General features: G+C 41.1%; 1 protein-coding gene across 1 annotated transcript; it reads right to left on the reverse strand.

Annotated features, from left to right (window-relative positions):
* Positions 1–166: 166 nt before the first annotated feature.
* GALNS (galactosamine (N-acetyl)-6-sulfatase) lies at positions 167–9,874 on the reverse strand (the record flags this gene model as incomplete). Its single annotated transcript, XM_010174691.2, has 8 exons — positions 9,748–9,874; positions 8,437–8,511; positions 7,473–7,575; positions 4,491–4,634; positions 2,733–2,799; positions 2,486–2,613; positions 1,526–1,665; positions 167–270 (listed from the first exon to the last, which is right to left on the reverse strand). Coding segments are annotated over exons 1-8 (885 nt in total), but the record flags the coding sequence as incomplete, so codon positions are not given.
* Between the last annotated feature and the right edge of the window lie 3,095 nt (positions 9,875–12,969).

Genomic DNA, 12,969 nt, shown 5'->3' on the forward strand with positions numbered 1-12,969 from the left:
GAGGCCATTCTGGGATTCTGTGAATGGCATCCTTCTCTAGGGACAGCATTCAGCTCCTTATTTAGACAAGTGTCTGGACTGACACGTTGGGCATGTTGAATAAGAACCACTCCATTCACTTCAGCCCACTTAAGACCAATCAGAATTGTTCAACATGGACACTCACCCCTCCTGCAGGTATATGTCCAGGCCACCAAGCGATAGCTGGCTCTCTCATGCCACCTTCAAAGGTGGTTTGTTTGCCACACAGAAAACGACCATTGCTTCCTCCTAGAGAGAGAGAGAGAGAAAAGAAGCCATAAAAACCATGATATGTCAATATCATATTTCAAAGGGACGTGCCCAACTGTCAACTAGGAAATTTTTAGGCTAGTTTTAAATGAATTTTCATTTCTGCATGAATGCTTCTTCAAATAACGTGTCCAGAGTTGGTTTGGGTTTGTTGGTTTTGTTTTGTTTGCTTGTTGTGGTGTTTGGGTTTTTTTTTTTTTTTTTAAAATATCTCTTTCTGATATAATTTTAGGAGTGTCTTTTCAGGTCAGGGAGAAAGTGACAGTTAAACACAGCATGCTATCAACCAAACAAAGAAAAAAAACCCAACAGAAACCCCCTAAAAAACAGATAATACTTTGCTGGCATTTTCCTTCCCTCTAAGGATGTTAACTGGTGTTTGTAACTAAAGGAAATCTGACACTTTCAGGCAGAAATAGGGTTGGTTTTTTTTCATAATCCTTTTAAAGTACCAGAGCAGTAAAAGATGCAGATAGGAGAATGAAAAAAATTATCATGCATTCCCTGAATGTTCACTCTCAGAGATAGCAAGTGCTTTGCAGGAATGTCTGGGTTTTTAACCCAGCCTTGTAGCTAAACTTGCTGAGGACCAAACAGAGAGAACCTGTGACTGATTTCAGGTCACACAAAGTCAAACACAGTGGCTCAGCTGAAATCAGAATTCAGGATCTGCTCTGTGGTCCAGTAACCACGAGACAGCCTGCCTCCAAATAGAAGAGAGTGGGTTATAAAATCAATTTGCAATGATTCTGTTTGAGAGAAACAATCATTTAAACAAAAGGAAACTTGTCAAGTAACACAAATACTTTTTCTTCTTGCTGTTTTTCATGAGAACTAAAGAAGGAGGGACTCTTGAACTCTCTGTAATTACTCAGAAAGCTCAAATATGCATTTGGCAGATAGAGAGTGAAAACCCTGCTAAGTTATTGTGCCTGGTCCAAAATAAATTAAAAAATATGCACCCCCTGACAGCAAAGCACCAAGTGGAAATGCACACAAGTGAACAGCCACACTGGGTTAGGCCAAAAGTCCATTTAGCCAAGGATACCTCCTCCAACAGTGACCAGAAGTAATGAATATAAGCTAACTCTAAACGTAAATGCTCTGACTTTTGAGACTCCTCTTAACTGCACAGTGGAAAACCCCAGGGACAGGTCTCTTTACTTGCCCCGGACACGGAGATTAAAGCCTTGATTTCACAACCCCAACCCAGGTTTATGCATCTGAGACTCACCTTGTTTAGGAGCAGAAATGAGAGCAGCTCCATTGTCAGAGGTGAAAAACACAAAAGTGTTCTCACTGATACCCAGCTTCTGAAGATGTTGGAGGATTTTTCCAATGCTATCATCGATTTCTCGCACAGCATCCCCATATCTGAGGCAAAAGTAGATGTGAAATATTAAAGGCAGCAAAAGAGGACAAGTGCCTCACAGCATAATGCACTGCCACCACCCACAATGATTTTAGTGAATGCAATTTATACCCATGCCAGAGAAATATTTCTCTTATGCAGCAGGCATTGTAATTAAGTTTTCCACTGTCACTGCTCCTACCTGCAGAGAGTACTTGACCTCTCTTGGGTATGAAGAGTCAGAATTTGGTCTGTTGTGAGCTGCTCCTGGACACAGACCAGCAACTGCTATAAATTTAGCTATAAAGTTCTCAAAGTCACTTTGCCATAGACTTGAAGCTTATAAAATAGGTTTTTAACACATCCAGTTGCTTACGGGTGCTGGTTTCAAAGTGCACTCTCAGAAGCAAGGTTCATGATATCTCCAGAGCTCTTTGCCTCCTGTAAATTGCTTTTTTTTTTTTTTTTTTGTGCATGTTTTTCTGCTTGCTGGTCTGATTTATAGGCTTTTAAAACAGGTACTAATCATACAAAAGCCTTCCAAAAAATTATCTGTGCCACATACAGCACTTCATTACTCATACGACTGGCAAAGGAGCTTAGACTCCCCCTTCTCCCCTGTTTTAGTCACATGGGCTTCATTTCAGATTACAACAAAATTATTAAAGAACAAACCAAGCAGTCCTCACTAACTAATGTGTGTCAGCACACACGCATGCACTTCTGAGAAATTATCTATACACTTGGGTCTAATAAAAATTGCTGAGGTTTTCTGTTTCTGCAGCATGAGGTATTAATTAAAAAAACCCCAACAAAATCAACACCCACAAAAACGAGACTTACAGTCCTCTCTGACTAGTGCCCAGGAAATGTTTGGAGGCATAAACAGGAGCGTGGGTAGCATCAATTGCCCAGTATAAAAAGAATGGCTGCTGGCTGGCTTGCTGCTTGCTAATAAAATCGAGAGCTTCCTGTAAACAACAATAAAAATGAATTTAAAGGAATCATCCTCTGCCATCTAAATCTCCAAAAAAAAAAAAGAAGCATAAATTCACTGTGGCTTAGAAACCAGGATTAAAATAGACAGTACCTGCAGGTAGATCTGAGTCAAGTTGGCTTCACCCGTCTTCAGATCAATTTTGAAATCTTCATAATATCTTAAGATAAAATCAATTAGAGAGAAAAAAACATAAATCCCAAGGAATATACAACATTAAAAGGCTTTTTTTTTTTCCCTCCTTTACTTACTGTGTAAGTAGGTGACAAACCAACTTGCTTCTCAGCAAACTCTCTTCAGATACTAAAAAGAATGTCACCGTATTTTTTCTTGTGGGAGAAAGCAGTGAAACAGCAAGATCCAAATTACTGATGACCACAAGTTTTGGACAAACTTGAGCCACTGAGCTTTCACTGTTAAGCTATTAGAACAGAGGTAGCACGCTTCAAAATCTCAAGCTGCTACTCCTTCGACAGGGAGCTGTTTGAAATGTGAGTAAAATTTTCAGAAGCCCACAACAGCTTCCAGTGAGACAGAGCAATCCTGGAACCAGAATTTGGGGCTGCTTTGAAAATCTTGTGTTAGAAGTATCTTTAGACACCAATTAAGCAAAGAAGAGTGGGGTGCACTCCTCAGGAGAATAAATAAAAGCAAGTCAAATAAGATGATAGCAGACTCAAAAGTGAATGGACAAGAACAGCACAGACCACAGACTGGGAGTGTAGAATGGTGTTATGCAAACAGACAAAAGGTTATTACAAACAGGAAGAGAAGGAATAAAGAGCTCTTTCAGTACAGAATGGAACCAGCTTCCAAGAGAAGTAGTGGAGTGAAATCACCACAGGAAGCCTTTAGGGCATGACAGGATAAGTAAACATCTCTGAGAGGGAGGCACTGTAGAGCAGTCACATCCCTAGATGGTCCACACGCATCCTGCAGGTTGGCCTTAGGACTCAAATCTTTTATTAACCCTCAGAATTAAACATCCAGCTTCATATGTAATGAGCTCCAACTTTAAATTTAGATGGTAAGGTGGAGATGAGGAAGACAGACTCCTACAAAAAGTGGTTTAGGAGCTTAGAATAAAGGTTAGTAGTCAACTACCATGCCCAGCCTCTGAGGGCTATTGATACCATAGAATTCGGTCTGTATTGCTTCAGGTTCAACTGGAAAAGGCAAAAGTGCCACAATCATAACTAAGAAGCAGCAGGTACTGCCCAGGCAACAGTGCTTGAGTACCCTTTGCTCTCTGCATTGCCTTCAAAACCTCTTCCTTCCCTAGGAAGGACTATCCTTGCTTCCTCTCCTAGACCTGAAATTCAAATACCTCTTGACAGTTAATCTATACCTTCCTGTTTCTGTCTTCCTTGTGCATTTTCCCACAAGGTTTTCCCTTAATTCTCTCTTGGCTCCAATGGAAACCACCACTCAGACCTTGTAAGGCTGGATATTGGTCATCCCCAGACTAGAGGAAAAATTCCTGTTCAAAAGGATGAGGGCAAAGCAAGAGATGAGATCCTGGCACAAGGATGTTGTAGAGTCCAGAAATATGAATGGGCTCAGAAAAGAGACAAGATTAGTTCCTGGAAGTTAAGTCAGTGGCTATTAAAGATCTGGACAGGATATTCCCAATGCTTGCCATGCTATAAAAATCCTCTGCACAGGGTAAAGTACCTGTAGATCAACTGCTCATCTAACCCAGCCTGTAACTCTGATTCTGAAGCAGCTGCTGGTTTTGCCAACCCTTTTTTCACTGCAATGGGATTGCTACGCCAGCATTTATGTTCCAGCACTGTAATGTCAGCAGGGAAAGCAAATAACATAACATTAGCAGGCAAGCAGCTGAATTACCTGCCAATCATTTCCCAGTCCCTATACACAGGGATATTGGGAAGCGCTCTGTTATCAAAAGGTCCAAAATGGCAGTTTGGGGATCCAAACCATTCATCAAACCCATGCTTCAGGGGGTGGAATTGGGGCCTGTGACCCAGATGCCTAGGAACAAAAGAAACAGATGAGTTAAAATTCTACTGCAAAGAAGCAAATAATAATCTCATCAGAATGGCATTCAAGAAAACAATCTTTGCCTAAAAAGAAAAACTTCAAGCATTTTAATCAAATAAATGACTGCAGAGCATGATCTTGATCTTTCTCATACTTGTTGCAAGCACATCCACGCAGACTCACCCCAGTGCTTACACATATCCCATTTTAGCCACTGTCCAACCTTGTTTTCCATTATTTCCTTCTACTGGTGTCTTCTCTCACACTGTCTCCATGATCTGTACCAATGCACTACATTGCCCAAAGCCACTGCAAAGATGCACATAGTGTTTAACTTAAGGATTCTGATCTATGACAAGTCACATTTATACTACTAAGGTATAAAAACACAAGGTAAAGCTCGTGAAATGTACCATTATATCTGCATTCCCTTTATGGAGGATTCATGCAGCCAAAGTGGTACAAAGAGACCTGAATGTAAATGAGAATGAGTTCTTTATGGTCACACGTGAACATAAAACATGTTTAGCTGCTCCTGATGACAGCTCCATTGTACTATGCAGCTTGAAAACTCTCCATCCTTAACTTCAAGATGAAGCTCCTCTCTAATCTCCTAATTTCGACACTGCAAATTCTACATTTCCTTCATTTATACTATCTTAAAGATACAGAATGCCCATCCTCTCTCAGCCTCTAAAGGAGATCTTCGTAGCTTAATGTTTATTGAATCATTCCAGCTTCCACTCACAAGCCCGAATTTGCAACCTGTCCATTTTATGCCATCACCCTCTGCATGTTTTCTGAACATAAGGGGCATAAAATCCATTACCTGATGTAAAATGATCCATAGTGTTATTCCCAGCTACTCCAAAATGAATTATAACAGAAAATAATCATCATTGCATCTATGATCATATCTCGGTGATGTAACTAAAACTGCAAGTCTGACCTGCAGGATTCTATCCTTCCCTCATTTCCATACATGATAATGCAAAGCTATTCCTGGCTGTTTCTACAACAGGGGACATGAAAAATTATTTTATTCTAAGAAAGCTCTAAGAGAACTTACAGAGGAAGAGATCTGAAAAAGGTATCACTGAGATGCTGATTATTTTCTCCCTCTCACAGTACAAAAAATAGAGAGATATTTAATGAAATGCAACAAATTCTAAACCAGTCGTGGAAAATATTTGACTTGCAAACATATAATTAAAGTGTGGACCTCACTGTCACAGGACACCCTAAAAAGTTTTTAAAAGGGATGCTGAAAGGATATAAAAATCTAGAAAATGTAAAAATAATTCAAAGCCCTAAAATTCTATGTGTGGCTAGGATAAGAGTCCAATTTAATTACTGCCCTTTGCATTTCTTTACACCTCTCCAGGAAGCAGGTGGTGTGCACAAATGACAGAGACCTCTGCTCTGCAGTATCATTCCCTAGTCCTGTCCAGGATAACAGCTCTTGGGTGCACAACGATTCAGATTTAGTCTGCTTCTTGCTACCAGCTGCAGGTCCTTCCAGATTTACTGTTTTCCACATAACTGCCTGGAACCAATCTGTATTTGCATTGTTTATTTCTTTTCCCTGGGTGTATGAATTTACATGTATTAGCACTGAACTGCATCTTATTGCATTCAGCCCACTGATCCGATTCTTCACGGATACTCCGCTGTTTGGATTTGTGCTAATAAATAATTCACTGTCTTAGGTTAGTTTGCTTTCTTTCCAATTTCAGCAGCACTGGTGAGTCCAACCACAATTCAAATTCGCTCTTTTCTAACTTGTTAACAAAACTGTTAAATAAATTGTAGCCCATTACTTTCCTAAACAGTATCCCCCTGATACTACTCCTGTCCGAAGCCTCTCCATTAACAATTACTCTGCTAATCAAGCAGGACTCCTCTGGTGTCCAGGTAGTTTTGAAGTTGCTATTTATGAATTTATTTATTACAGCACTGTTCCAAACTGTGAATCAACTGTTCAGAGATCCCCAGGCCTCATGGGATTCCATTACAGCCCACAAGCACATTTGAAATTCGAATGTTACAAACGCACCAGTTTCAACTGGTAATTCCATTGTGCTTGTTCAAGCCGAATACCTTTCAGGCTTTTCCCTTCCAGTTTTTTGCAGACACCACAAAACACTGGGGTTTTTTTTCAGAAGTTCTTCTGTATCCTCTACAAAGATTATGCTGGATGTCCATGAAAGTCTATAAAGTCAAAGGACTACTCACAGAGTATTGGATCAGCCTTCTAGGTCTCTTAAAACACCTGGTTATCAACTACCCCTGTCCACCCTGATCTTCTACACTCAATGGACAATCTTCAGTGCAGCCCTGTAGATGTCTGCATCTCTAGTTCTATACCACACACTTCCACCTCCCCAAAAAGAAGTGGGAGATAGAAGAATTTAGTAGAATTTAGTCTACTCTGTTAACAAAAAACCCCAAGATATAGCAGGGGGCAAAAATAAAAAGGATGTAGATGCTAAAGGCAAGATCCAACAGAACATCTTGGTGGTTTTTGATTAAGTAGTGTGATACATGGATGGAAGTACAAAGAGTTGAAGAGTTTATAAATATATATATATACACACACACAAACTCCTTCAACTCTTTGTATGAAGATATATGTAAGTACTTGTAATGATAACACTGAATGCAGAAATTGCTCACAGCAGGGGGAAAGATCCACCACAGAGTTCAAAAGTCGGACATCTGAGCTTCAAAACAGTTTTTTCCTGCAGTTCTGGTTGTTCTGCTCCTCTTTCAAAATACATACACACACATACTGAAATCTCAAAGCTAGAGATCTTAAAATAAATTTACCATTTGCCAACGATCTTATTGATGTAGCCAGCTTTCTTCAGCAACTCTGGAAGCAGTAATTCAGAATCTGGGATTCCTCCTACTATATCCTGTGGCGTGTAGGCTGCGTAAAACAAACAAACAAAATCTTTCTGGCTCTTCCAAAAATTAGAGCAAACAGCTCATGGCTACCCATCCTTAGAACTGGATCAGAAATAGCAATCAGTGTGAAGTCCCAGTGATATCACTCTTTGGAAATCCTCCCAGGCCACGAGATGAAGAGAACAAGTTGATTCAGGAAGATCAAAGGGAGATATCTACCCACTTGCACACCACAGCCAACAAAGGGGGCTGCCATCATCGAATGAAAGTGAGATCCTTGAAAAGAGGGGTCATAAAGAAATCAAGTGCTTTAGGAGTCCACTAGAGTTGTCTTTACTCTTGCAAATTTGCTTTATGTTTTCTAAAATGAAAGCATTTTGTTCCTAAAACAAATTATCAATGAACTTGCTCAGATTGTAAGAGCTGAAAGAAATTCTATGTCCTCCCAGAAAGTCTTCCCTGGAAGCACCACGGACTCAACAGTGCTATAAAACTGCCAAGGCTGAAGTGGTTAGAAAACTGGCTGCTGAATAAAACTGTGAGCAGCTTGTTCTTTACTCTGGCTCTTAACATTCACTCTACGTGACTTTCTTTTACCAGACACCAATTAGACTGCCCAGAGGAAACACTTCTCAGCCAGGAGAAGCAAAAAGATCAACCAGCCTTGTTTATGTCTCTTAATTTGAGGAGGTTTTCTGCTTGATGAGGAGGAAGCAATAAATTGCACACTTATTACCAGCAGTTAACATGGTAATCTTTTTGTGCCACTCTGGAAGATCCATAGGGGAAGATCACTGAGCCAAGCCTTTGTTCAAAGCAAAACTTCCTACAAAGCACAGAGGGAAATCAAGAGAGGAAGGTAAATCAGGAATGAAGCCCATACCGTTTCTGGCATGTGCATTCGTGGTGTAAAAACCATTCCTCACTGGGAGACGGCCCGTCAACAACGCTGCTCTTGCTGCAAAATGATAAAACTGTGTTTTATTTTACACTCATTCTCTGCTTTAGATTGATATTATCATATTAAGGCTTGAGGACAGTGCACTGACTGCATGTCAGTGTCCTTTTGCCACAGCCAGTTACTGAGATCACTCACATTTGAACAGCCTGGCTATCCCCATGGCTCACTCCCTTCTCCAGTGAGCCATGGAGACAGCCAGGTTCTGATACCTCATCATTTGAGTTACTCCAGAACAAACCTGACTGAAATTTGGCCCCTCTATTAAATTACCCCACTGCTGAAGAGTAATTACTTTCAACAGTCAAAGTAGCAGCCCTCTTATCTCAGTAACTCTAAAAGGAATACCTGACCTATATATGCAGGAGGAAATACAGGAACTGATGACACGCTTCAGGCTGTTTTCAAGCTTGCCTCGACAAAAGTCACGTAATAGTGGAGAAAGAGCTGTCCAGCTTTGACAATAAAAGTCAGATCCTGACTGCAGGGAACATTTAAACAGATGTTTAAGCATCTGCAGTACCACCACTGGACTGAGCAGGACTTCAGCATATTTTAAATGCCTTTTCTGAGCAAGGACATCAGCAGCATGCTGACTAATTATATCCAAATAAAAAGCCCCCGCTCCTCATTTTAGTTTCAATTCTTGGCTGCCAATCAGGTTTGAGGAAAAAAGGAAACAAAACCAAACAAACAACAAACCCACCCTACAGAAAACTCAATAAGGATAAAAATATCTGCATCTGCCAGACCCAAACGTTTCTTTTATCTCTTGTCCCTTCCCCAAGAAGCTTGCAAGCCAGCAGGGTTGAGAGCAGGACACAGCCTGCTACCATTCCTCACATGAAGTCTCACCAAAGCCCATGGAATCAGACAAACTATGTCCAGCAACGATTTAGATACCACTTTGTCTGTTTATTCCAAAATAAGAAAGATTAAAAAAAAATATGCAATGACTGAGGGTAGAATACTAAACCAGAATGTTGTAAAAAATCCTTTAGTTGGACTGATTTGATCACTAAAACACTGCTTTGTATGAAGTGAAGATTGTACCTTTTCCAATCAAAACGTAAATAAAAAGGGAAGTAAAATGCAAGATGAAAGCACCAAATCCAAACTCTGCCCTGAGGGTAATCACTGCTTTGGTTGCTAGTTCATGTCAGATGCTGGCTCACATCCCAATCTTCTCAGAAGGTGGCACGCTTCCATGCCAGTTTAAAACTCAAGTTTACTTACATGGAGAACAGAGGGGGTTGGCAGTATAGAAATCCAGGAAAAGCATCCCTTCTGAAGCCATCTGATCCAGGTTAGGAGTTTCCTTAGAAGGCTCTCCAAAAACTCCCAGATCACCCCAACCCATCTGTAATAAAAAAAAAGAAAGATGTAAAAGTACTTTTACTCTTCCACAATGACAACGCTTCTGGGTCCACATAATACTTTAATTGTATCCCCTTCATTTCTAAATCTTTATGGTGCTCATCTCATTTAGGGAGCACTTGATAAAAATGATCTTCCCCAACCCTGTGAAGCAGGGAACTGTTACAGTTTTAATTGGGAAATGGGAAACTGAGGCACACAGGAGATTAAATGACTTGCTCACAGGTATTAAAACACTTGCAGTAGGACTGAGGAAGAACCCAAACACCTTCACTCTTACTCAAGTGCCTGAAGACTCTCAGTGCACACACACCAGGGAGGAAAAGGAAGTTACACATGATTTGCTCAGTGTTGTAGAGCTGTAAAGCCTGAACCCTTCAGTCCCTGGCTACGTGTCTTTGTGTTGGATCATTGACCCCAGGAGTCCACCTCGGCCTGCTGCATCTCTCTATCCATCTGTGTATACACAACTAGAAATGCAAGGGAAAGCTCTGAACTCAACAGCAGTGCTGCAGGAAAAGAGAGAAACTGTTAATTTTAAAAGCAAGCTCTGGAAAGAAACCTGCCAGAGGCATCAGATGTCACTCTGTTGATTTGCAAGACAGTGGTTTCACCCTGTGTCTTCCTCCTAATTCAGAGAGGTCACGCGCCAGGAGAACCGTAAAATCATCACATTGTCTATGTTCATTGCAGAAAACTCTTCCTGGTAATAATACAAATAAAAGTGAATGACTTAAAACCAGAAGGTTCTAGAAGGGAACAACTTAATGAGCAATTAGGCACCGTGGTTGCTAGAGATTATATTATGCTTTAAAAAAGGCAATAGCTTTCTTTAATACAGATGCATTATCAGGTGAGGGTGTAAATGTCTCCAGATCTTCAGGAAACCATCTGTCTGGTCCCATTTGAGAGCCCAACACCGACACTGCAGCGGTGCAGTTTGGAGAAGAAAATTGTTGGAGAGCTGCAGAGCTGGCTGTTGAGGTTTGAGCAAGGAGCAATTAAATGGTACCACCTAACACTAGGGTGTGGAATTCAAATGGATCCAATAGGATCACCCCCTGAGTTCTTGATTCTTCAGTATCTTTATCATCAAGGAAGAATGAAAAAAAAGAATCTCATGTTGCTGTGATTCCTGCACGGAAACAGTCACAGAAGTTACTGAAGGATCAAAGGAAAAAGACCACAGAGATGTATTTTTAATGAACAGCATATTAAATAAATAAACAGGTCACAGAAGCTCCAGTCAGGATCTGTGCCTCATCACGCCTCGTGCTATACCAGCACTTCTAGAGCGGGATAATCACTGGCCCAAGGAGCTTTCATCATGAAAATTACAAATGCCAGCTTGAGGGGAAATATTCCTGGATGGAAAATGGAGATGGACTGCTGGAGGCTCAACTGGCCAGAAAAACGAGGCTTACAAGGTAATTATCTTGTACAGGAGTGTAGCAACACGTGAAAACAACAGGAGACACTCATGTTGAGTGGGCAGAATGGAGCCTGAGAGCTGATAAGAGCTTGCCCACCCTTCCAGTCACACACCCACTCTCATTAGCTTCTCCAGTAGCTTCAAATGGCACAGGAGGCATTTCTACTACAAACACACCTAAAAGATGACATGAAAATATTAGATGAGAAGCAAAACAGGAAGAAGGCAGCGACTTGAACGTGCTGGAAATGAATATATTTCCTCACTCATGTGGCTAAGACCATTATAGGGTGGAAAAGTGAAAAGATTTTGAGTTGGGAAACAAATCTGTGATTATTTCTTTAAGGAAAGAATCACAAAATTTAATCTTAATTTATAAAACTTAAAGAATTTAAATCTTTAATGATTTATTGCACTCCCCTCTCCACCTTCCCCCACTCAGTTCACAGAGCGAAAAATTAGCTGAATTAGTTTTCTTCTGGATTAGTTTTCCAGGAGGCAAGTTTGGGTTTCTAAACCATTTCCTGGAACGTGCTGGAGTTTCTTTGCCTACACAGTAGCTGTGCTTTATTCAGTTCTACTACAACTCCAACCATCACTGGTATGAGAAGATATTGCCACAGTTATTTCTGTAGGCTACAAAGCCAAGCCTTAACCTCAGAATGATTCTGTCAAGGTTTGAAAAGCACCAAGACACCCTGTTTTTCAACATTTCCCAGTTGGTGAATACAATCCTCATCAAGGACTGTGGAGTTAATTGCTCAGTCATTGTGAAACTGAGATAAGATGATTAGACTTCCAGAGAAGATATGTAGGTGCTGTAAGCAGCAGTTCCTAAAGACTTGCACAGTTTGACTTTATAAATCTGAGAAGTCTCATTTGTTTTCAGCAGGACACCCCCACACAAGGAGAATCCAGAGGTGCAGTCACCTAGGGCAGCTGTGTCCTGAAGGAGGGGTAGGAATACACCAGGTCTGGGTCTTCCTTTCAATTCTTCACCACTTTTTACCCCAAATCCAGAAAGGATTTGAGAAAGAAAGCAACTGAGGATGGCAGCTTTCAGAGGAAGTACTTACAAACTCATTCAAATATTCCTGCTTATTTCAAAGGAATTTTTTCCAGATCATCAGATCAACCTGTGAGCTGTGCCTGAATCACTGCGCTGAAGACCCCTGACCATGAATCACAGCACAGACCCTGCTCCCTGGCCCACTGACAAAGGGAATGGATGGAGCACATGGCTGAACACGGAGGCCACACCACCTGGAAGGGATGATGTGTGAATGTGGAAAGTGTGACCTAGAATCATAGAATCATTTTGGTTTGAAAAGACCTTTAAGATCATCGAGTCCAACCACGAACCCAACACTTCCAAGTCCACCTCTAAACCATGTTCCTAAGCACCACATCTACATGGCTTTTAAATCCCTCCAGGGATGGGGACTCCACCACTGCCCTGGGCAGCCTGTTCCACTGCTCGACAACCTTTTTGGTGAAGAGTTTTTTCCAATATCCAATCTAAACGTTCCCTGGCACAACTTGAGGCTGTTTCCTGTTGTCACTTGGGAGAAAACACTGAGACCCACCTCTCCACACCCTCCTTTCAGTAGTTGTAGAATGAGAGGGTCTCCCCTCAGCCTCCTTTTCTC

Source organism: Antrostomus carolinensis, unplaced genomic scaffold, assembly GCF_000700745.2.
Source record: "Antrostomus carolinensis isolate BGI_N321 unplaced genomic scaffold, ASM70074v2 scaffold46818, whole genome shotgun sequence".
Classification (NCBI taxonomy): domain Eukaryota; kingdom Metazoa; phylum Chordata; class Aves; order Caprimulgiformes; family Caprimulgidae; genus Antrostomus; species Antrostomus carolinensis.